The 25650-nt window shown below is 41.6% G+C and overlaps 1 protein-coding gene across 4 annotated transcripts; it reads left to right on the plus strand.

Annotated features, from left to right (window-relative positions):
- The first annotated feature begins 186 nt into the window (after positions 1-186).
- Positions 187-24372, plus strand: IRS4 (insulin receptor substrate 4). 4 transcript variants are annotated; one of them, XR_014004094.1, is made up of 5 exons: positions 187-3872; positions 4278-5183; positions 6786-6894; positions 8463-8525; positions 20217-24372. XR_014004094.1 is itself a non-coding variant. In XM_081179297.1 (3 exons), the coding sequence occupies exons 1-2, from the start codon at positions 275-277 to the stop codon at positions 8498-8500; spliced, it is 3636 nt and encodes a 1211-aa protein (XP_081035423.1). In that variant the 5' UTR covers positions 187-274; the 3' UTR covers positions 8501-8525; positions 20217-24372. The 4 variants fall into 4 exon arrangements, 2 of the variants coding, with proteins under 2 accessions (XP_081035423.1, XP_081035424.1); XR_014004093.1 differs by having other exon boundaries at positions 4278-6894; XM_081179297.1 differs by lacking the exons at positions 4278-5183; positions 6786-6894.
- Positions 24373-25650: the final 1278 nt, after the last annotated feature.

Genomic DNA, 25650 nt, shown 5'->3' on the forward strand with positions numbered 1-25650 from the left:
GGACGAGGAGCCCTGCGCGCTCCGAACGGCTGGCAGTGAGTGAGCGGGTGGGCGCACGCCCCGCCGGTGGGCCGGCTTCGCGCCTCCCCCTGCGGGGAACGGCCGGCGTGGACGCAGACTGGGGCCACCCATGTCCAGCCGGGCCCGGGAGACCCTTCGCCTCTGAGGAGGGCGGCTCTTCCACCCCCCTCGCGCTCCCGCCCTCCCCCCCCCCCGCTGCACAAGCGCGGCGCCGCCTGGCTCGGCGGTCCGGACCCTGCCCTGGCCCCTTAAAATGGCGAGCGGGATGCTCGGCGGAGAAGGCGGCTGCACCGTGCTGGAGGCGAGAGACCAGGCTGCGGGCATTGCCGCTGGAGCACCAGGCGGCGGAGGCGGCTACAGCCACAACCAGCGGGCCAGCGCGTCCAGGCTTGCCGCTACTGCTGCTACTACTGCTGCTGCTGCTACCGAAGAGGACCAGGAGCTGATGGAAGGCGCCCCTTGCCCGCCGCCCGCGCAGCCCCCGCACCATCTGATGCTGCTTCTGAGGAGATCCCCCAGCAGCTCCCTCTGCCTCGTCCAGGAGGAGGACGCCTCGGCCACCGGGGGCAACGCTGGCGCGGGGCGAGGGGGCGCCGTGGCTTCATCGCGAGCCGGCCCCTCGGCGCCCTCAAGCCGGGCAGCTGCCCCACCAGCGGCGTCCGCTGTCGCCTTCGGGGACGACGTGAGGAAATGCGGCTACCTAAGGAAGCAGAAGCATGGCCACAAGAGGTACTTCGTGCTGCGGGTGGAGAGCCACCTGGCCCCGGCCAGGCTAGAGTACTACGACAGCGAGAAGAAGTTCAAGAGCAGCATGAGGGCGGCGGCGGCAGCGGCGGCGGCTGGTGGGAGCGCAGCCCTCTGCTGCCCACCCCCGAAGCGGGTGATTCCTCTGTACCAGTGCTTCACGGTTAGCCGGAGGGCAGATGCCAAGCACAAGCACATCATCGCCCTGTACACCAAGGATGAGTACTTTGCAATGGTTGCCGAAAACGAGACTGAGCAGGAAAGCTGGTACCAGGCAATCAGTGAGCTCATGAGCCAAAGCAAGAGGGGCTTCTTGGAGCAGGAAGACCAGGCTGATCCGCAGCTGGATGACGACGACGAACATTACGGGACTGCTCTTCGGCCAGGGACCGTCTTCAAAGAAGTTTGGCAAGTAAATGTGAAACCCAAGGGACTGGGGCAGACAAAAAATTTGACTGGGGTGTACAGGTTGTGTCTTTCCACCAAGGCCATCCACCTTGTTAAGCTGAATAGTGAGGTGCCCTCTGTCCACTTACAGCTAATGAACATTCGGCGGTGTGGGCATTCAGAAAATTTCTTTTTCATTGAGGTGGGCAGATCTGCCTCCATTGGGCCAGGTGAGCTTTGGATGCAAGTGGATGATTCAGTGGTGGCCCAGAATATGCATGAAACCTTCCTAGAAACCATGAAAGCTTTGAAAGCCTTCTCTGAGTTTAGACCTCGCAGTAAGAGCCAGTCTTCCGGTGGTGGTAGCAGCACCAACCCCATTTCCTTCATCAGTACTAGGAGGCACCTGGGTAACCTGCCACCTAGCCAAACTGGCTTACAAAGAAGATCCAGAACTGAAAGTGTTACTGGGGGGACCCCTCCAACCACCAAGAGTAGTAGCTCTTACCGTTTCAGAACTTCCAGTGAAGGGGAGGGGACAATGACCAGACCATTTAGGTCAGTTACTGGAAGTTTGATTCATCTGAATACTGCAAGGATGAATTTGGGGCGTCAAGAAGGAAGTGGACGATATGTTAGAGCAGCATTTAGTGCATCTTATCACACCAGGTCTGCATCTCTACCAGTGTCTCACTTCCCTTCCACTACTAGCCCCATCAGTGTTTCTTCAAGTAGTGGCCATGGATCAGCTTCCGATACCTTCATCAGGCCTTCCAGTTCATCCGTCTGTGGGTCCCCAAGTGATGGAGGTTTCATTTCTTCCGATGAATATGGTTCCAGCCCTGGCGACTTCAGGTACTTCCGTGTGAGGAGTAATACCCCAGATTCCTTGGGCAATACGCCTCCAATCAGAGAAGAAAATTGTTTAAGTGAATATATGTCTATGAGCAAGCAGCAAATGGATAATAATAGTTCAAGAGATGATTACCGGGAGGCTGAAAAATGCTTCAGAAAAAGAACTTACTCTCTAACTAAGCCTGCTTCTATACCAGCACAGCAGAAAACAACCCAAACAGCAACTTCATTAGATGAAGTTTCTTCAGGAAGCCATGGACGCCTGCCTTTTTCTGAATCGCCAAAATTCAAAAATAACCCTGAACCAGTGTATGGGGAATCTGCCCTTGATTCTGTATGCAATCAAAGCAGGAATAAAGCCAGAGATGATGGATACATGCCAATGATGCCAGGAGTTGCATCTTCTTTTGCAAGCAACAGTGATTATCTGCCAATGACTCCTAAAAGTGTGTCTGTTCCAAAGCAGATAAACAGTTCCTGGCCATCATCACAGGCTGATTCCAAAGGATATATGATGATGTTTCCTAGGGCTATCTCTTCACCTGTACGTAGTCCTTTAACTGGCTTTAATAAAAGTGGCAATGAGAAGTTGGCGAACAATGAGTATATGGATATGTCACCTGGAAACTCAGCTGCTCCAAAGCAACCTAGTGATTCAAATTATATGCATACCAACACCAGTTCCAAAAACTTTAGCTCATATTTCTCTCTCCCACGAAGCTTTAAGACTCAGTCAGAAGAAAATGGTGAGCATGATGAATACGTTCCAATGTCATCACCAGGAAAATTATTGTATAGTGGAGCTGAAAATGACAACAATATCAGTAATGATGTTCTGGCTAATGGCCATTCCAAATCATCTATGCTGAAAGCTTCAGATGAAGGACTTGAACAGAACAAAATTACCAGGCCTACAAGACTTCCATTAGGCACTAGAGGTAGTAACACTATACCAAGAATGTATGATCGTACAATTCCACTTGAGCCATCTAGTCCTGGTGAATATATAAATATCGACTTCGGTGAAAAGGCAAGTAATACACCTTATTCTTTATCTGCAGAAGGATCGCCATCATCTCTTGGCTCCAGTAGTGACCATAGGCAGTCACCACTTTCTGACTACATGAGTGTTGATCTTGATGTTCAGTCACCAAAGGTTGCTAAAGAACTATCCAACTCCTTGACAGATATTTCAATTTATGCAAGTTCTAGTATTCCCAGAAATCCACCTGATTCAGATTATGCTAGGCTCTCGTTTGGTACTGCTTGTGTTAGCAAAGGAAATGGTAGGATTGATGACTATACAGAAATGACCTTCAACATGGCAGCAATGCCACCTGGACCATTTACCACCGAAAGCAAAAATGGCTTAAAGATTGATAGTCCTCCTTCCATTGTTAATAGACTGTGCATTGTTGACCAATATGCTGGTAGCAGTGAGTTCTCAGTTCCTAGTCCTGATCCGCCAGTAGTACCTAAAGTTATTCGTGCTGATCCACAGGGAAGGAGAAGGCATAGCTCTGAAACATTTTCTTCCACTGGCACTGTTACCACTTCCTCTTCTTTCTTTACTGATAGTAGCAAAAGGCACAGCTCTGCCTCTTTTGACAATGTGTGGTTGAAACCTGAAGAACACATTTCAGATGGCCATGAAAGCAAGATGTCCAGAGATACTTCAACTGGATTTCAGAATGGCTTGAACTATATAGCTCTAAATTTACAAGATAATTCTCTAAACTGTGAGGAGAGCCCTAGTTCACCAAACTGCCACCTCCCAAATGGTACTTTGAATCTGGAAAGTGGAGTGTATGTGAGCATAGACTTCAGCAGATCAGATGGTTTGAAGTGCAACTCTGCAAGAAAAGGTTTGTATTTTTTTAAATCACTCACACAAATTAATGCATGTATAATTTCAATATATTATTGTAAATCACCATTTTCTTCTTTAAATTTGCCCCTTTTCCTATTTAGTGCAGTATTTTCACTGGCAGCATCACATAAGGAGTGTTCTGCATGCACAATTCAGGCCCAAGTGTTTCCTATCTTTTAATTTGAAAACATGTATTGACTGCTTTTTTTGTTCAATTGTCGTTATGAGTATGGGGTAGTAAAATAATCACAGAATATATGAGAAGCAGTAAATTGTTCTCATACTTGTCTTCATTACCAACTTTGGGGTCACTGCCACACTCCTTTTTCAACATTCTAATAAAATATAGACATCAGTTCATCTAAATAACAATAATTTATTTGGAATCTGACTACTTTAGTTTTTATGAATGGACTGGAATTTATCCCCTGGTGCATGGTTGTGGGTACCTTTTAAGGGAGGAATCTGCTTTCTGAGGTTCTGCGGAACAAACCTGCTACTTCCAGCCACAATTCCCCTTGCTCCCTCTACAATGAAGTCCAACTTAAAGCCACATCAAGGCTGAAGTTTACCTTGAGATGTGCAGAATAAAGTGATTTTATTCATGTATAGCAGTCTTATGTAATTTTTTAAAAGTCACTGTTTTCATAACTGCATTATACATATAATCTGATTTTTAACAAGGGGTTAACAGTTGTGGTTTCCCTTGCAAAGCTTTCTGGGAAATGTAGTTTTGTGAAGAGGTTGCAGGTTTCAGAGCATTATGAAATCTCTTCCTCGTTCCAAAGAGAGAGGTGTGTGTATGTGTATTTGAGGTGTAGGTAATTCTGACAGTTAAACTGGCATGCATTTCTAATGTAGATGCTAATTTGGAAGGCATACTGTACCATTCTCTCCATACTGTATTTTACAGAAAAGTAAATGGAGTTCAGTGGGCTTGCTTCCTAGTATGCATACATAAAATTGCAGCTTTAACAATGGTTTTCTCATTTGTCCTGTGAGTTCAGTGACAATTTTTTAAGAAGGCTTGATTTAGTTGTGCATCACAGACACTTCTGCTGTGATACCCTGGTAATAGCTCCTTTAGAATGTAGCGATGCAGAATGGAAGACATGAGAAGGCTGTTAGTACAGTATTCTGACAGTCGTAAGCATTCTAGATTACTTTAGCTAGAATCTTACAGCTGCAATAGTGTTATAGTGCCTTGATCAAACCCTTTCTTTTAAAACCTAATAACATGTCTGCAGACTTGGTCTTAGTTTATAGTTTGTTTGTTTTTTAGCTTTTTCTGGAGGAAAAAGTGGAAGTCAGATGTTTTCCACTATAAATCTTAATCTAAATACTGTTTTAATGGAGAGTGACTATTCAGTCATTGTAGCTAATTATTTGTGCAAATAGTACTTTTAAAATCCAATATAACACAGTTGAGTACTGTAATAGGTATCCTGCTTTTGTTACTTAGAAAATTATACCTGTATCGCTTGATACAAAGACATGCAAAGAATGTACTGGACTTTGATAAACTGTCTGAAATGCTGAATCAGGGCTTCTAGGTACCCCTTAACTCAATCTGAATATATTCAGAGGCTTTAAGAGATTGTATGAGTTTAGATTCTTTGGCGAGTCTCCTATTGGGAAAAGATTACAGTATATAAAAGACAAGTCAGTCTGTTAGCATTGCTTGGGGGTTTTGAAAAGTTTGTTATTTCCTTTGGTATACTTTTCTCTTTGCCCCTCTTTTTGCTGTGGTTAAATCCAAGTTGTTTGACTGCTCTTCTAAACCAGTGAATGACAGCATACTTGGAGTATCTTCCTCTTGTATGTTAAACTCCATTAAATTAGAAACAGAAGTGGTAAAGAAATGTACTGAATTTGGCCTTCTCTTGAATTTTTCAAACTTGGATTGTACTTTGCTCAATATAATTCCAAAAAACACCAGTGTAAGGGGGGGGACTTACCCTCCAGCTCTGATCATACTACCAGTTTTAAACTTTGGACGCTTTCATCAGTTTTTTCAACATCTGTTGAAAACATTTGCCTGTTACTGCTGCAACTGAAGCATAACCAAGATGATTACAAGTTAAGTTTTTTAAAAACATGCCTGACAGCGGTTTGCATATGGCTAATCATGTGTGTCTATGTACTTCTTTATGTGAATCTTTGGTCCCGATAATCTTTAAAATATGGAAGTGGTTAAGAAAATTCAGTCATTGGTAATAGTAGCTGAGTCTGCTAGGTAGATTTCAAGTTAGTAAGTACTTCATTGAAAAATTCTTTTAAAGTGTATATAAGGAAGAGATTTTGCTAGAGGCAGGGGGCACAATCCAGCAGAGACTTTGAGAGTGCTTAAGCTCATTGACTTTATGCTGGAATGTGGCCAAATCATTCATTATTTTCATCTGACTGTTACATAGCCAATCAGTAGATTCAGACAAAGCCCTGGTTTCAGACTTAAAAGAAATGCCTTGGTAGTTGAAAATAGTAATGAGCTTTTGAACTCCTACAAGTAGAGATTTGAAGCATCTCCTCAGTTAGAACAGCAGAGCGGGCGGGGAGGCCAAGCAAAATAATGAAATGTTAGAGTTCCACAATAGGTGACTTCTGCCTTTTGGGGCTGCTATATTCTCACTTCACCAGCAAGAGCAAAAATTGCAGAACTCAACAGCATGCCTGTCCCATGCACAAGTCTACTTGAGTTCCTTCGAGGGTGGGGCAGGTACAACATTGTTTATGCATTCTGTAGATTACTAATGATCCCAGTTTGACCTTGGAGGTGTAGAATTAACTTCAGTATACTGTGATAAAATTCAGCCATGAAACATGACGGATGTAGTCACATTTATTTTTCAGGTGCTTTCTCTAATGTGACAGTATTTTTCAAAATTTTAAATAATTCTTTTTTTATTAGAAAATTTTGACTTGTAGGTAAAATCTCAGTAGTGTCTCAGATGTATGAGATAGGGCGGGGGAACTGTGACCTCACACTCTGAAGCATCATACCATTCTTGTTGAGACAGGTAGCTTAGAGTGTGTGCATTTCTGTTTAAAACTCTACAGCAAGGTTTGAGTTTCTGGTCACTTTTGTTGAACTCCACATTTTCTCATCAGTTTGTATACGGTCTTGTAATAACATATGCAGTTTTATTTCCCTCTTGAAACAGATTACTGCTCTTACAGCAAAGCTCAAAAAGTTTCATAAGATACCTGGAAATAAAAATTGAAAGTGCTTATAATTCAACACTGTAAAATTGTTAACACAAGAACTGTTGAACGTCTGTGAAGTTTCATTGTTAGAAGCCTGGGCCCCTCTACTTACAGTGATTGCAAAAGCCTCAAGTTCCCATTTTACCTTGATCCACATAAAAAGCTTGAAAACAGTTCCTCCTCTGTTGAGGTTATTACTCTGCTCCTCCTCCATCAGTTTTGTGAATGGGAAAAGTTGAAAGGGTTGATTCACATCTCTGAATGACTGAAACTAGGGAAGTAGTACCATATAATTTTGTGATAAATTGAAGGTGACTTCTTATAGACTTAACTAAACATTATTCACAAGTGAGTGTAACATAAAACACCAACCACTTGTGTCACAGAAAATCCATTTTAGGAGTAGGAGAGGGGGTTTCTAACCTTTTCTGTTTAACTCCCCTTCCCCCCCTCCCATTCCATATACATATTTATCCCTGTAAGGAATATTTATCTTTTAGAATGCCACTGAGGTGTTCTGGGGTGGAGCTAGAAAAGCATCAGGCAGGGAAAAGGTTAAAGACCCTCTCAATGATCTAATATTTCTCCACTCCAAATTGTTCCCTCTGAAAGGAGGTTTTCTGTAATACAAGTAGCTGCTAGAGTTAAGTTAGATCCTTTGGTCCAAGCTGACGTGATTTAAATTTATTTAAGCTTCACTGATGTAAGGTTTTCAAATATAGCAACCCTTCAAAATGTTTGCTTTTGTTATAGATCACTTTCCCCAACTAATGTGCTTAAAATATGTTCATCTACTTCTCCTTTCTTTATGTGTAACAACATCTTTTAAATATATAAGCTCTGGTTGCAAATGGCAATAAAGATGTTATTAAAAAAAAAAAAGTACAAGAATGCTAAAAGATTTGGAAATATTGGAAAAAAGAATGGAAGCCAGCCAAGTGCATTACCAAGTTCATAATTTACCTGAAATATCACAGTTCATCTAATATATTTTCCCTTACATGAGCTCTGGCTGTTACATGAGCCATGCATGTTCCCCTCCCCTTGGTCTCAACAGATCACTTTCTGGTTTGCCAAATTACTGTTCACAGTTTGATTGTGATTTGTAATCTTGGCTAGTAGGAATTGCTTAACTTGCTGTTTGCCAGTTTTGGCACCCCAGCACACAGTGATTTAGAAAGCTGAGAAGAGAGTACAGGAGGGGAAGAAGACCTTAAGCAGCTATTATATCAGGTTGTCATAAAGAAATGGTGTGGGGCTATTCCATCTGCACAGCTGGGAGACCAGAAACTTTTGCTCCCTTCATTAGAAGTGCTTATAACTGAGTTTTCTTATATCCTCATGCCCCAATCCATTTTCCTTTTGTGTCATGTCTTTTTAGATGATAAGCCTGAGAGAAGAAACTGTCTTCCTTGTTAGTGAGCCATTTTTGCTGCAGAACTGGGTAAAAATGTTTAGATAAATTATATTGTATTGTTTGAATGACTCTGAATGAACTATCTGAATACTTGGCTTGAACTTGTACCTGCAATCACAGTATATCTCTTCACCTGCAATTTAAGAACCTTCCTGTGAAACAGAATAGGTTTGCTCACTAATGTGAAAGTGAATTGATTCTTGACTTTAAAAGAAAAAAAGTTGTATATATGGAACATAACAGAAAAACCTGCAACAATATTAAACATTACAGTGCCCATTTAGTGGTTGTGTTGCATTTCTGATATTCTTCTAGTTGGTGTTCAGGCATGTTGTTCACAACTTTCTTTAAACTTCTTTGTTGTATCTCCTTTACCAAAGCAAAGTACAGAACCCGTTACCTTTTACTGATGTTGCTAATCAGCACTGGAAAACGTAGCATGTTGCTGGAAGCTGCATCATTGCATGCTAAGTCAATACTTTTTTGCTGCTTAAGAAAAACAAAAACAAATTGTTTATCAACATTGGGAGTCCATTGTAACTAGTTAACTAGGCAAATTCACATGCTGAAAACTGCACCCTTGTATTCTGGTACACTTGTCTCCTTGAAATGCTTGGAACTTCAGTGTAAGCATAACTGAGCACTGGATTTTGGCCTTTGATGAGAGCTTAACTGAAGATAATGAAAAGCATTTGGTCACTTTATTGCTAGGACACTGTTAGGACAGGAGATCAGAGTGACTGAAGGAACAAACAAGAATAAGGCAGCAGGAGGCAAATAACAGATATGTAGTTGCCACAGGAACTCAGTTACATAGGACCTTTAGATCCTGTATATTTTGTTTGTAATTTTGTGCAAGCAAAAGTGTCATTCAACCAGAAGTGACAAAAGCATTGTACCTCCATGAATTTGGGAAGAATTTATTATTGGCAAGGGGAGAGAAGGGGAGGAGGAAGACTGTGTTTTAGCAGATGGTGGGTGAGCTGGGCTTGAAATCCTAGCTTGTATCACTTATTCATTATAATTAGATACCTGGGATCAGTTTTTCCCACCAAATCCTTAGTTTGCTTATACAGTGGTACCTCAGGTTAAGTACTTAATTCGTTCCTGAGGTCTGTTCTTAACCTGAAACTGTTCTTAACCTGAAGCACCACTTTAGCTAATGGGGCCTCCTGCTGCTGCCGCGCCGCCGGAGGCCAATTTCTGTTCTTATCCTGAAGCAAAGTTCTTAACCTGAAGCACTATTTCTGGGTTAGAGTGTGTAACCTGAAGCGTATTTAACCTGAAGCGTATGTAACCCGAGGTACCACTGTAGTATAAAAGCAAGACCTGGTTTTCTAAAGTAAAATGTTTTTAATATTTAAGGGAGAATATTTGCAATTAAGAATGTCCAAACATTTCTTTATAAGAAATAGGATGGTATTGACAGCTTCTGTTCAATGTAGGCTAAAGTTTTTAAAAGAGTTGCACAATCTTACTTTGTGGCTGAGGGGTGGGAAGGAGGAAGGATAAATCTTTACCACTGTTTGTCCTAAAACTGTGACTCATCTTTAAAAGGTCTGTATGACCCAGAGTGCCTCCGCCTTGGCCCACCCTGCAAATTGCTGTTTGTTTTTTAAGTTTAGTCACATGTAGCTTTATTAGGCATCTTAAAGGCAACCTAATGATCACCTTCATACTATACATGTTGAAACAGAAACATCCGTGTTTTAGAGAAGCAAATTGGCATATACTGGATACTGTAGCATCAGATTGTGAGACAATTATTGGGGTGGTCATCTTCTTCCTGGCGGGACTTCTGTGCCTTTAACACCTTTATGCCAAGAAGCACTTCAGCAGCTGGAGCTTGTTACATTGTTTTGACTATGCAAGGCACTTTATCTGTTGCAGGCGCAGAATTACATTAGGGAGGCATAATAGCTACGTGCCTAACTGCCTTACATCTGATTGCCCAGATGTAGATCTCCTTTTTTTCTGAAGAATTAATACAACTTTTATATTTGGTTTTTCAGGCTGTGTACAAATGTGCACACGTATACCAAGAAACTCCCTACCCTGTCCCGTGGTTGGGTAGGGAGGGGAAACATTGAGAGTGTTTGAAGTAAGAGAGGTGTCTGTGGGAGGTAGGTTTAAGAGCCAAATTGCTGATTCAGAGATATCAGTGGTGCAGCATTTACACCACTGTCCCTCTTCAATCTCTCCACTCCCTCCCTCTCCCTCTCCTTCTTCCTTCCTCCCGCCCCTCCTCTGGATGTGTGTCACGTACACCTTCCACATGCATTTCAACCTAAGCTAGAACTCCCTATCCTGACATACTAGCTTGTACAGTGAGAAGTATTTGATCTCAGGCAACATTCAGACATGCTGCCCACTTCCTGAAAGGGCTATCCTGTAGGTTATTTCATAACATGCCTTTCAATACTTTAGTGAAGTGAGAGAAATGTAGGTACATAATAGACTTAGTGGTATTGGAAGGGGGTCGGTTTTAACCAATTCAATAAGTGGCTTTTGTGGAAGGAAAAGGCAGAGAGATTTTATGGAACCATTGGAAATGTACTGCATAAAACACTTAGCATAATAAAAACATGTGGGTTTCTACTGTTTTAATGTGTGGCAAATGAAATCTCCAAAGTAAAAAAGGAAAATCTCAGTAAAATATCCAGGAGAGTAACATTTTGATGCATTTCTTTCCTCCCTTTTCCTCCTACAAACAGTAGCAGAAAGATGTTGCAAATGAAGTAAATGTTTGCAAAACCTTTTAAACTTGCTTGTCCCATCAAGCACTGGTGGGCAGTAAGGAAATTTTACCATCAAGAAAGATGCATTAGTGGGCGGGTGATAGGTATAAAAAGGTTGACTACCCCTGATGTATACAGCTGTAGGCACTTCAAGACTTAATGTAAGAGATACCTATATCTATGTATCTATGTATCTATAACTATACAGTGGTACCTTGGGTTACAAACACTTCAGGTTAAGACTCCACTAACCCAGAAGCAGTACCTCGGGTTAAGAACTCAGGATGAGAACAGAAATCGTGCGCCGGCAGGAGGCCCCATTAACTAAAGTGGTACCTCAGGTTAAGAACGGTTTCGGACCTCCGGAATGAATTAAGTTCGTAACCAGAGGTACCACAGTATATATATAGAGAGAGAGAGAATGTCCATGCCTTACTGAATGTTGATCCTTCTTATATTTAGTTTGGGGTGATGGATGATCTGCTCTCATTTAGGAAAGAGCTGTAGTTCAGTGGCAGAACTCATGTTTTGCATGCAGAACCTTGCAGGTTCAGTCCCTGGCACTTCAAGGTAGAAATAAGAAAGATATGATCTGACTCAGGATAATATAACTTACTATGCCATCATGTTCTTTTTCTTTTTTCTTATATCCTTCTTAATGTATTTTTTGCTATTTAGGACTTTCCCTTATATAGTAGCTCTAGTGTTTAAGTTGTTGTAGGCAGAAGTTGGATCCACTGGTAAATCTGAGTGATTTGCAGATTCTGACTACAAATTGAGTAACGAGTAACACCTTGTTCCTTCATTATAGTAAGTGTATTTCCCCAATCACCATCAATTTTTGCACTTGTCTCCAGTTGATGGATCTTAGGAGTCTAGTAAAAAATAAAAGACATTTTCCTGCACCTGGTTTAAGTGCTTACTGAATCCTAATATTTCCTGCTCCCTGCTCTTTTCCATACTTTTCAGCCATTACAGCTCTTAATCCTTCCCATGTTTATTTCTGCTTGAAAAAAGTCCTTCAAGAATATTGCAAGCTAGGCTGTAGTGATATTTTCTAGCTACTTTTAGTACAGTGGTACCCCGCAAGACGAATGCCTCGCAAGATGGAAAACCCGCAAGACGGAAGGGTTTTCTGTTTTGGAGGCGCTTCGCAAGACGAATTTCCCTATGGGCTTGCTTCGCAAGACGAAAGCCCATAGGGAAATCTCCGGGGGCCTGTTTTAAATGCTGGTGGTGGGGAGCAAAGCCTTTCCCCCCCTCCGGCCTTCAGAAGAGGTCCAGGAAGGCCGGCGGGGGCCGAAAGGCTTTGCTCCCCACCGCCAGCATTTTAAAAGCAGTCTGGCATAGCAGGGAAGTGCTTCCCGCTATCGCCGACGGCTTTTGAAGGCAGGCGGGGGGGGGAAGACTTTCGCCCCCCGCCGGCCTTCAGAAGAGGTCCAGGACCTCTTCTGAAGGCCGGCGGGGGGCGAAAGTCTTTGCTCCCCCCTGCCTGCCTTCCCGGGAGAGCAGAGAAAGGCAGCGCCTTTCTCCGCTGTCGCCGACAGCTTTTGAAGGCAGGCGGGGGGGAAGACTTTCGCCCCCCGCCTGCCTTCAGAAGAGGTCCTGGACCTCTTCTGAAGGCTGGCGGGGGGCAAAAGTCTTTGTCCCCCCTGCCTGCCTTCCCAGGGGCTTTTAAATCGCCCCGGACAGTGGAGAAGTCCTCCGCTGTCCCGGGGCGATTTTAAAATGCCGCCCGCCAGCATTTTAAGATCGCCCCGGACAGCGGAGAAGTCCTCCGCTGTCCCGGGGTTTTTTAAAATGCTGGGGGTGGGAAGAAAAGCCCTTGTCCCCCCCCCCAGCCTTCAGAAGAGGTCGGGGACAGACTGTCCCTGGACCTGGTCTGAAGGCGGTTTCCCTAGGAACGCATTAATTGATTTTCAATGCATTCCTATGGGAAACCGTGCATCGCAAGACGAAAAACTCGCAAGACGAAGAGACTTGCGGAACGAATTAATTTCGTCTTGCGAGGCACCACTGTATTGCTTATGAGGGCATGCTCTGGAAACTTGTTGTTCAAGGTATCAGAGACAGATGTTCTTGGGTTCTTCTAAATTTGTGTGTGTGTAATCATTAATTCTAGTTACTTAAGATAACTGTGCAGCTGTGTATATCTGTGTTCAGTTGTTACATTATGAAAACATGGAAATTCACAATCAATGGTGGAACTCTGTAGTTTTAGACACTAGTCTTTGGGGGAGGGGCTTTAGATGGCAGGTGTTAATTAGCAATTAGCATTTATCTCCCTCCAACACTTGTTCTTTACATTGGCTTTGACAGTACTGATAGGTGAGAGAGGAAAAAAACAAATTTGCCAACTGTAATTTAATAAAGAAACAATCTGAACAAGTGCAGTTTTGCACTTTAAACTCATTAAATTGTAGCTCTATCATGACTACAGAAAATAAATGATGTTTGCTCCTGCTCTCCTGATACTAAACAGATTTACTTGGGAATGAGACCATGTTGTTGTAGGAAACTATAATGTTTTTTTAAAAAGGAACGAATGTTTTGTTGACAGTATCAACTCCTGTGGGCCATAACATGCCCACAGCGGCCCAGCTGCTGATGCTGGGCTTGTCTGCTGCTGCCTTCATCACCTGCCATTCTTCTGAGTGGTGATTTGGAGGCCTCCAGAGCTACAGGACTCTGGACCTCAGCCCTGGCTATCAGCCCTAGTGGCACCACTAATTAGAATTAGGACTGGTTCAGTTATGCTAGGAATTTATATCTTAGTCAAACATGAAGGGTCAGCACTGTGAATGCAGCTCTGTGTGGAATACATATATAGGCTTGAGGTGTGAAGGACTAGATTGTGCCCTTTGTGCATTTAAACTTCTGAGAAGATCTTCATCATTGAGATAGGATCACCCTATTAGTTGCTATGAATGCTCTACAACAGTGATGGCCAAACATGGCCCTCCAGCTATTTTTGGACTACAGCTCCCATCATCCCTAGCTAACAGGCCAAGTTTGCCCATCACTGCTCTACAACATTGCTTGTGCTGATGGAATACAGTGGTGCCCCGCAAGACGAATGCCTCGCAAGATGGAAAACTCGCTAGACGAAAGAGTTTTCCGTTTTGGAGGTGCTTTGCAAAACGAATTTCCTATGGGCTTGCTTCACAAGACGACAATGTCTTGCGAGTTCCTGCTGGTTTTTTCCCCTCCCCCCCCTTTTTCTAAGCCGCTAAGCCGCTTATCAGCTGATCCGATCAGCAGATAAGCCGCTAATAGCGCTAATCCGCTAATCCGTCAATGGGCTTGCTTCGCAAGACGAAAAAACTGCTAGACGAAGAGAATCACAGAACGGATTCTTTTCGTCTTGCGAGGCACCACTGTATTTGAGTCAGCACCATGTGATATTTTTCCTGTGACGCTATTCAGGTGCAGAGTGCTTTACTTAATTCATCCTCACAACAGCCCTGTCATCATTATTCCCATTTTACAGATGAGTAATTCTAGTTGAATGAGCCATTTACCCAAAACTTGTTTCTCACTTCGTATTTTGTACTGGGTTGGGGTACCCAAGTATAAACAGCCCAAGTGAATATAGAAGGTCCCAAGTGTTGTACTGTGACGTGACTGAAAGATCAGTTTACTTTTTCTTTGGTTTTAAATGCAAACTTTCCATGTGTTTGCCCTTCAAACTTGACATAGCATGTGTGTATTTTGTACTTGTACCCATAGCTGTGTACAAAATATAGAGAGGGAAATTCTTAAGGGTGGATTTAAACATGCTACCTTTAATCCATGTGTTCAAGACATTGCAGGGCCAGAAGAATGAAATTTCTATAAGAGAAGGAGGTGGGTGGGTTTGAGACTCGCATTCCCATTTCATACAAGAGATCTGGAACCTGGGAATAGGGACAGAGGAGAGGCCACATATTATCCTGCACACTGCTTCTCTCCTGAAAATGTCACACTTCTGGCTCTGCTTTGCCTCAAGAGAAGCAGTGACTGACTGGGCTGGGAAGATGCACATTTGAGGTGGAATATGAAGTTCCACTCTACTATATCTACAGTTACAAAGGGATCTGAATTCACTTAATTGGAGTCTAGTCTGTTTAGTGACCACATTAGCAGCAAAGTAAAGCAAGTGTGTCATCTGTTGTGGTGAAGGGCTGTTCAGTAGAACAGTCTAGCTTGGAGTGTTTCCCTCAGCCTCTGGCCAGAGGCAGCTTAATTTTCTGTTTGCCTGTTTTGAATTTGCTATACTATTTTTGTAGAGCTGAATATATCCTGTTGCCACTAGTTCTCATCAAGAATCGGATGCACAGTCTACTTGTTCAGGAGTGCGGTTTTTTAAAGGAGTGGCTCTATTAGTGATTCTGAATAGAGGTTCTTTTGGGAGGGCAGGTATGTATACAGTGGTACCTCTGGTTACGAACTTAATTCGTTCCGGAGGTCCATTCTTAAGCTGAAACTGTTCTTATCCTGAGGCGCGCTTTTGCTAATGAGAGGCCTGCCGCTGCAAGCGCGGATTTCTGTTCGCATCCTGGGGCAAAGTTCGCAACCAGGAGCAGCTACTTCTGGGTTAGTGGAGCTCGTAACCAGAAGCGTTCGTAACTAGAGGTACCACTATTTGCAAGAAGATACAAGATGCACTATTGCTTTTTCTGTCTGGTGAAAACCACTGCAAGTTTTTGTGTCAGTACAGTAAAGTAGGAGTCAATACAATAAAATGCTGTGACTTGTAGGAATGTTTGTGATTCCTTGACACTGATTTCCCCTTTTTTTAAAGCGGGATAAGAATCTTTGAGATTGGACAGTTACATTTGAGTGGGCAATTCACATCAATTACAGCCTATGTGAATGGCACAGGATAACATGCTTCTGAGATTGCCACAACATCTAGGGTCCTTTGGGGCAATCAGGCTCTGATCATCATAATCATTTTTCACAAATTCCAAATGCTTAGACTTTGTCTACAACAATCACTTCTGCTTTTGTTAACCCTTGATTGTAATGCAGGATAGGTCTTCTTTTAAGGTGATTAGTTGCCTGAAGTGCATCAACTTTCCCTATAGTTTTTTGGGGAGAGTTTTTGTTAGGAATTTTATCTTAGCTGTCCCTAAATGCCTTGGGCCCTATGTACCTGGCATATTGGCTTACAATCATAACCAATCACCATTTCCAAAAACATAAATAAAAGGACACTTGCCCTTTCCCCAGATGGCTTGACAAAAGTATGAGCCTGTGCATCCTATGAAGCCATTGTAAGATCATCCCATTTTGGGTTTCTAGAGGCCTTGGCTTAGTAGGTATAAGCAAGGCTAGTGTGTGAGCCTTTTAATTGGGCATTAATAAAGTGCTGTAACTCACTGAGGTTTTGTTCACACTTGAACACTGCTTCAACTAGTCCATATCTTACCCCAAGGTGATCCTGGTATTCTTAAGGGCGGGCACTGCAGTCAGATGTGAGTTCTTAAGTTAGATGAAATACAGGCTGGGTTTGCAGGAGTAGCTGCTTCCTGTGTTGACCAGAGAGGTGATGTGCTTTTCTACTCTCAGCTACCCTTTGTTAGCTTCTTGCCCCTTTGGGGATTTCTTTGGCTTCCTGGTAGTGAAGCAGTATGCAGACAAGAAAGAAGAAATTCTCTTATTTCTCTGGCATGTATACTTCTTACTGCATCACGTCACCGCCAGTCAAACACCATCAAAATAATGCATGTTTATGTGGCTACCACTGTGAGAACAGCATGCTGGACTTGATGGTCCACTTTGGCCTGATCTCGCAGGGCTCTTCTTATGTTCCCAGACCAAGCACACTTGTTGTGTGTGACTTTTATTTAAAATGTGAATGTTGCACATGAACATTTTATGTATGTAATAAAAAACCCTAAAATTATTAGAAGCTAGCACAGGAGTGAAGAATATAGCAAAGCAAATGTGTAGGTGAATGATTTAAACTTAAGAATAACTGAGACACTAAGAAGTGCATAGCAACATAAAATCAAATTTTAAATTTTAGTTCTCTAGGGTATGTTCTGCGCTCCTTGTAACAGTGTTGTTACATGAAGCACTATGCTTTTCTCTGGAAGAATATATGACCAGCATTCACTTATTAGGGAGAAATTAGGCGTGCACTTGGGGACTGGAGTGGGAACTAAGTTGGCTCTCCAATGACTCCTTCGCACAGCCCTGCACTAGTATTTGTTTCATGAAATAGTGGGGGAGCCTCTTCGCCCATATTCATTAGGACTCTGCCATTTGTTTTGGATGAGGCACGGGTCCCAAATGACTATTCTGCTTTGGAGATACTGAGACTGCTTCACATTTTTAGACTTCCCCAAAGTGTTTCCAAGCTTTTCTGTAAATGTAGATTCCAACCTGAGATGCAGGAGTGTAGTTTGTGAATGACAGCTGTAGCTTCTAACCTCTACCAGGGCTCTCCTCTTTGTTGAATGTGTTCAGAGCAACAGCTGTGGCAGTTGGAGTTGCTATGCCTTCCAAGAACAGCTTGAGAAGTACAACTGACAGGGAGGTAGTTCAAACCCTGATCCTGGCCACTTTGTGAATGACTTTCCACAGCTAAGCCAAGCTCTTGAAGATCAGATATGTGGCGACCCCATGTCCCAAACAAAACTACGCTCCTCCTCTTACTTTTCCCCTCGATGTCCAGTCTAGCAGACTTCATTTCTTTATAGAAGGGGCTCTTAATGCATTCCGTTTTCATCCAATTATGCAAAAAAGAAAAGAGAGAGAAAAAGTTATAGGCACTTGATTATTTCAATAGAGATGACACCTGAGGCTTTGGAAAATGAGGTGAGATGAGCCTCTGCCCCAGATCAGAGGCAAAGATAGATGTCATATCCATGCCAATGAGATGGGTTCAGGGGCAATTTATTTTTTTGTGCACATCCCTGGTACAAATTGATTACTTCAGTGAAGATCAAACTTTGGCTGCAGCTCATGGTTAGCGAGGGAAGAGCTTTAACATGAATCTGGCTCAGCTCAGTGTAAAAAATGACTAGGGAGGAGCAAATCAGGTCTGACCTCCTCTCTGGCAACCCTCACACTTGTGCAGTCCCAGTAACCCTCAGTTTGAATTCCTGTGCTATGTGAACCAGGCTAGTGTGTTTTGCAACCTTCTGCCTATATGGGTTATAGTGCTTATTCAAAGGTACTTAAGCTGCTGAAGAATTGGTACCAAGTGCAGAAAGTCAGGAGTGTAATGAATGTTTTGAAAAGTTCAGTGGAAAAGTACTGAAGACAGTAAGGAACTGGCAGTTATTGACTTCGGGCAATGCTAGTTTTAGATATTAAACTTGTTGTGGAAAAAATAAAGTGGGGAGGAATCCAGTATGTCATTTCCCACACATTGTTAACTATTTTCCTTTGATATGTTAACTTCTCAGATATAGAACCAGATGCTGCATGTAAGGAAGAAACATCTCTAAAGTGTGAGGGAACAATGGTCCTGGAAACGATCTTTAGTATTTGTCCTTGCTTGTACTTCTTAGTGACAAAATCTGTTCTTTGGGGACATGAAGGCACACTTAGACAGAATGAAACACAAACACACACACAAACATTTAACCCCAGACATAATTTTTATTTGATTTTAAAAACTTTACTGAGGAATGTATAGTCCTGTGCTAGCTCTTCCTCCCCAGTGTCACAGAACTTTGGGTTTGTGTTCTGACAAATGACATTTTGGGGGCTAGTGAATCTTCTGGAGACCATTTCAGCTCCAGGTGGCTGTTCATCTCACATATTGAGTTGTTGGAGAGCAGCTGCCCTGCAAGCAGAATGGGCAGTTTTCCTTCTGCCATGTTTTTCATCCATTTGTGATGTCATGCAGAAAATCACTCAGTCTTCAGGGTCTGTCACATTGTTTGTTTTTTAAAATCTCACTTTTTAAAAAATCCAACCAAATATAAAAAAGTCACTTGGATTGTTGCCTCAGTACTCAGTATTGCTGGAATTCCTAATGTGTTTTTATTATTATTACCTAAGTAGATTTTCTTTGAAGAGGGGAGGTGGAGAACTGAATTGCTAGATCCCATTTCTAGTTACTGAATTATGACAGTGGTTTTCATAGTTGTTATATAAACCAAATAAAGAATATATTGGGGAGACAAGAAACACACACTGACCTTTGGGTTGCCTTTTCTGGTTGTTGATGTTGTGTGTATCTATCTACTGGTATAATATTAACAGGCTGTGAAAGCTGCTGTGATACTAAGCTTTCTTGGGATAAATTTCTCCACGTTGGACTCCCACTATCTGCTGAATGTGGTGAACTTTCATGTGGGTTACCTTAAGGAAACTAACACTTACTTTCCTGCTCCTATGTAGGTGAGGTGGTATATGTAACGCATGGTACCTTAATTGAAGAAATCCCTCAAAACACTTCATGCCTCTAGTTTCAAATTGCTCCATTTTTAATTCTTCACCTTGTGAGGTTTCAAGATTCATAAAATGTTGATGGGAATATGTGAAAGAGCTATATTTCAGCTAAGATTATCCTTGAAATCATTTTAAAGGAGAATTGCTTTGTGTAACATAAGGCGGAATAGATCAGGGCTATTAAGAGTAGCCAATGGACTGCATACCACATGCTAATTCTATATTGTGACTTGGCAGGTGCTTCACAACTCCTTATTCCCAATTTTGTACCACCAGATTAGCTGGGGAAACTGAATGTATGAGCTTTAGTGGATTGAAATACATGGTTCATGTGACATGAATGTTCCAGGCACCTTAAGTTTTGATGGGATACAATAAATCCTGGAGCAGAAAAAATGAGAGTGGTTCCTCCCAGCACCCTGGATCTAAACTTGGCCATCAGGATTGTACATGCATTGATTAATGTCTTAAGGATATCATGATAATTTCCTCAATTGTCAGTTGTGCTCTGCATACCATGTACAATAAACCAAACTGGTCTTTTTTCTGTTTCACTTGCACTAAAATATTTTTGTTCTTCCCTTAGACTGATGGCATTACTATGGAAACCATTGTGAGAAGAGCAGGCTTTCCAGCTGGTATCTCCATAACTGTGTGGTGCTTTTGGAAGCAGAGCCCATCTCCAGTCAACTCCATTCACTTCCACCAGCACAGACACAGACATGCATCATTGGGAATGATTTTTCATCGCGTGTGGTTGAGACTACAGTTGTGCTTTTCCAAATTAACTTTGGTCATATATAAGTTTTGATGACAGAGGTTTCTTTCCTCCCCCCTTAGCATATCTGTGTGGGAGACAAGGTGAATGCTGTGTTCCTTCTACACTTCCCATAAGTTTGTTTTGAGAAGTCACTTGGTATCTGAGAATCTACCTAATATGAGTTTTGCTTTTCTAGTACTTGAAGTGATAGCATAAATGTTTTATAAATGGTTTAGAATTATATTATTATTATTATTATTATTGCAGTTTAAAACCATTTTGAAGGGATGGGAACAACAGGCCAAGGCTTTGATCCTAAGCATGCTTGTTTGTAAGTCTCATTGAAATCTGTGGGTTATATTTTTGGGACTAGAGGCCTGCAGCCAATGTTTTGAATAGACAATTGCAACACATACAGCCTTCCCCACCCTGCTACCTAATAAATAGGCTACCAGAGAATCTCTTCCATGCCCCCCTCCTCATGCATGCTCTTTCTATTGCCTGTCTATTTCTCTTACATGCATAAGAGAAGCTTATTGTTTAGCTTCACCCACTTCATGCCTTGGCCAGGATGGAATAGGTGGAGAAGCTACCACCTCTCTTTGCCTTCCAACCCACCTCCCTGATCCTCAACATTTGTAGCTGTGTTTGCAAAGAAGTCATTTATTGTTTGCTCCATCAGTGGCCACTTTTGAGAACAGCTGCTGCTAGAGCATACTGTAAAGATAATTTGCAATCTCTGAGGAATAAGTGTGTGTGAGGATGTGTGCACGCACGCAGCACAGCCTTTTCTCCTCTTCCAAGGCAGGTAAATGTCCTGATCCTGTACCAACTGTAAGGAAATAAGAACAACTAACATCAGTGGGACTTACAGGTAAACATGCATCAAACTAGTCTGTAACACAAGTCTCTCTCTCTCTCTCTCTCTCTCTCTCTCTCTCACACACACACACACACACACACACACACGCACGCACACACACACTATCTTTGGCTCCCTTCTGGAGAGAGAGACACATGCACAGATTGTGGTGAGATTTCACAGCCACAAGAACAATATGCTATAAGGGAGAGAAATGGTACTTAAATGAGACTTGGGGTGGGGGTGGGGTTGGTTAAATTTTGCTTTATGATGCAAGAGAGTTATGGATTCTGTCTTTTTTATTTTTATAATCCTATGTCCTCTTAAATTGAAAATTGTTGAGAATATCTCGAATGTAAAGGTAGAACTGAAGAATTGGTTGTATCTTGATTATAGTTTTCATTTTTCTTTATCTCCCTGTGTAGTCTCTCCCCCCCCCCCATTAATGATATTTTGGATTAGCAGGGAGTTGATTTCTTTATAAGTTCAAATGGGGGAGAAATGCAGACTTTACAACTGTATATCTTCCCTGCATTACAATGTTGATGTGCTGTAGAGCTTCTATAGAGAGGATTCCTTAAACTTTAGTGAAAGAACCCTTTTCATTTGGAGTTATTTTTTTCTTTCTTTCCAAAATTAGGGGACAAAAATCTGTCCTATTATACCTTATGTGGGGAAAGGGATACATTATCTTACTAGGATTATTGTTTAAATTGGGAATTAAAAATTCCTTAAACTTTAGTAGAAGAACCCTTTTCATTTGGAGCTATTTTTCTTTCTTTCCAAAATTAGGGGACAGAAAGACTGTCCTATTATACCTAATATGGGGAAAGGGATACATTATCTTACTAAGATTATTGTTTAAATTGGGAATTAAAAATTGTAGCCAGAAGCCAGGTGCCTCACTTACGTCATTAAAGAGCATGACACTAGTTATTGGTTCTGACACTAGTTGTTAGAACTTATAGTATATACTAATAATTAGAAGCACTGATAACTGAAAGGGTTGAAAGCAGTAAACAAATCCTCAGGCACCACACAGCTGGTATTCCTCTACGTTGTATATTGTACAAGTATTGAGTAAGGGTTGCCTCACCTTTTGACATCCGACCTTTCCAAAGTGCAGTGGGCCTACCACTTTACTTACACTATCACAGCCTTATGTGGAGGGGGGAATAAATAAATTAAGAGTGGGGGGAACCTCCCATTCTGCGCCTCCCATTTATTTATTTTCCACGTGCCCAGTGGGTTTTCCTTCCTTACTGGCTTCTGGGAAGGAGGCATGAGAGCTCTGGAAGTGACCCAGGACCCCCCTCCCTTTTTTCTTGATTTATTTATTTGCTTTTCTGTTACACATTCTCCGCTGATACATAAACTAAACTAAATACATAATACTGACCACATAAACTAATACAATCAAAACAAAACCAATATATCCTTTCATATACTTCCCTTCCACTCCTTCCATGGTTTCTTATCTAATCCTTTCCAAACCGCATCTTCTTGTTTCTCTAAATTTTTTATTCTTCCTCTCTTTACCTCTTGTTATAACTTACACTGCTGAAGTGCTCACATCCTGCTAGGTTAATTATCTTGTTATAATGATTTTTCATATATTCCATATATAACTTCCAGTCTTCCTTAAGTTTTTTTTGTCATCTCTGTTTCTTATTCTATTAGTCATAGCCGCTAATTCCACATATTCCAACAATTTATGATACCACTCATCTTTTGTTGGAGTGACATTCGTTTTCCATTTTGGTGCCAGTAAAATCTGAGCAGCAGTGGTGGCATACAGCAACAGACTCACTTGATTCTTTGGGACTTCAGATGTTATTACGCCCAGGAGAAACAGCTCTGGGCTTTTAGGGAAAGATCTTTAAACATTTGTTTAAGCTTGTTATAAATACACTCCCAATATTCTTTAATCACGTTGCAGGACCACCCAGAGGCTGGTGAGGAAAGAAAACCCGCTGGGTGTGTGGGTAAAGGGAAAATAAATGAAATAGCAGGCTCCCCCGCTTCCCATTTATTTTCTACCCCACCCTACCCCGTGTAAGGTTGTAAGTGGCAGACCCACCGTACTGGACCAGTTTGTATAACAAATTAGATCCTCCTGTCAGTTTTGATGTTCATGACTGTGTACTGGAATTTATTTTTGGTTAGTATTAATATACATGTCACACAGTAATATAGGTGATTTCTGACAAATATAGCTGGCATATAGTTGGCATCCATGAGTTTATGCAGAGCCCAGTAATCAGAAGGAGGAAAAGAAATATGCTGCAGAATTTAAAAGCACAGATGAATATCTGAATCTAGAAAAGCAAGGTTTTCAAGAGTATAGTTAACTAGTTGCTGCTAAACAGATTTTGACTTAAAAACATGACCACTTTTCTAGACCACAATACTGTCTTGCCATGTACGTTTTGTTTGGACTCTGTAAATTAACAATGCAATAGGTACTTTACATCTTTTCATTTAAAAAATGAAAATTGGGTGATAGTTAAGAAATGATTCTGAAAAAGGTTTAACAAATGTTAACAAATATTAGATCCTGAGGCTGCCATGGTACAATATACAGCACTGATTTTACAAATGCTGAATAAATAAGCAAATGGGTAACCTCAACTCTACTGGTACAAATACTAACAGGTACAGCATAATAAATATGCAATCTTTTTTGTCTTAGTTTACAGCAACTAACTTATTCAGTATTGTGCTGGAAGATCATTTTCCAACTATGTAAAACATATCACTATGTGGGCAACCTTCCAGCCACCCGTTTTATGCTGCTGTATAGTACAGAAAAACCAATGATGGAACAACGTTTGTCCTGTAAATTTAATTTGATATTGACAGTTATTGTCTGTACAAACTAAAACATATATGGTTGAAACTGTTCATTATATTTGCTATTTCTGCTTCACTGATCTGTTAAAAAGTTTTGAGCTGATTGATCCGGCTGTGTCTTCCATTGTAAATATTGTTACATCATTTTTCATGGTAAAATGCAGCACATTTGCAATTTTGGGAGACTGGCTTGAAGCTCTGTATAGTGTTTATATTTATCTGAATTGGCTTTCCATAGAGCTACTCGCAGTAAATGTGTTCATGGTAGTGTTGGTGCAGTTGAGTCTTTATTTAAAACGGCTTGCTTGCTAAAGTAGTGCTTTTCTGTATACATTCATTCAACTTTTAAGAGTGGATTTAAGTTTTAGCATCCTCTACATGCAAATTACCTGGATCTGTTCAGCCAAAAACTATTATGGCTCATTTAAAATGCTGCAAGAATACTTAGTGTGGCTCAAAGCATTCATTAGCCGATGGCACTGATCAATTCATTGTAGTTGTGGGTTTTTAATCTGATTTTTAAATGGAGCATGTGAAGGGCTGTTGAGAGCTGATACCAGTGTTGTAAGCCATTAATGTACAGCACTTGCTTCATTCACAGGAGTGGCCTTTTGATGTGGACAATGTAATCTTCATGAAAGTATTACGGCCAGCCCCGTAATCTCAGACACGCTTCTGAAATCAGGAAATGCAATAGTTGTTCTTGCTAAGATCCTGAAATCCCCAGTTCATGAGTTTCATTACTCACAAAATAGACCACTCTCTTCAAGAAAACTGCTTTTAAAGAAGCATATGAACTTGTCCTCCATTAAGAAAAATAATTTATCTTCAGGTGTTCTGCCAGTTTTGAAACACTAGAATATTAATATCAGTCAAAAGCAGGAGTTGACTCAAACATTTAACTTTTGTAAAACTCATACTTTGGAAATGGCTCACGATCCCTGTAGTTTTTATTGGTTGAAGACATTTAGGCTCTTAATACAGTTAAATCACTAGAGGTGTAAGTTGCTGCTGGACCAAAATATGCTTCTTTCCTTCACTAGATATGCCCAAGTGTGTTAGTACAGGTCATCTAGAAGGCTTTCAACCTAATCCCATGCAGAATTAGTCACACCTAAGGCTATGAAAATCAATGGGCTTTTCTAGGACCCAACGTTAATTTCTTGGCTGTTGGTGTATAAAGGGAGCAGGCAAGATTGAGCAAATAGAAAACAATGGTTTCTGGTTACAGTTATAATGTGCTGCATGAATCCCTCTACTATTGTTCTCATGTGAGGTGTTTTAGATGGGAATGGGACAGAAGCTGTATGGAAAAGGTGTAGAAGACTTTTGGGTTCAGGATCTCACTCACCAGAGCACATAATTCAGGTTCCTCTTTCTATTCCATAACCTTATTGTGAAGCTCACTGACTACAGCTTATCAGTCCAGTTTCTCAAAACTAGAAGCTGCTGTTCAGAAAGAAATATTTGGGGTGCATGTTAACATTTTGTTTTCTAGCACAAGTAGAGGGTCCCTCTCCCTATTCTTCCCTCCTGCCCCACCCT

This window comes from Podarcis bocagei (assembly GCF_964188305.1).
Source record: "Podarcis bocagei genome assembly, chromosome: Z".
NCBI lineage: Eukaryota > Metazoa > Chordata > Lepidosauria > Squamata > Lacertidae > Podarcis > Podarcis bocagei.

Coding starts and splice junctions, on each gene's coding strand:
- IRS4 (XM_081179297.1), top strand. CDS start 275: ATGGCGAGCGGGATGCTCGGCGGAGAAGGCGGCTGCACCGTGCTGGAG. Junction 3,873..8,462: donor GTGCAACTCTGCAAGAAAAG/GTTTGTATTTTT, acceptor ATGTCTTTTTAG/ATGATAAGCCTGAGAGAAGA.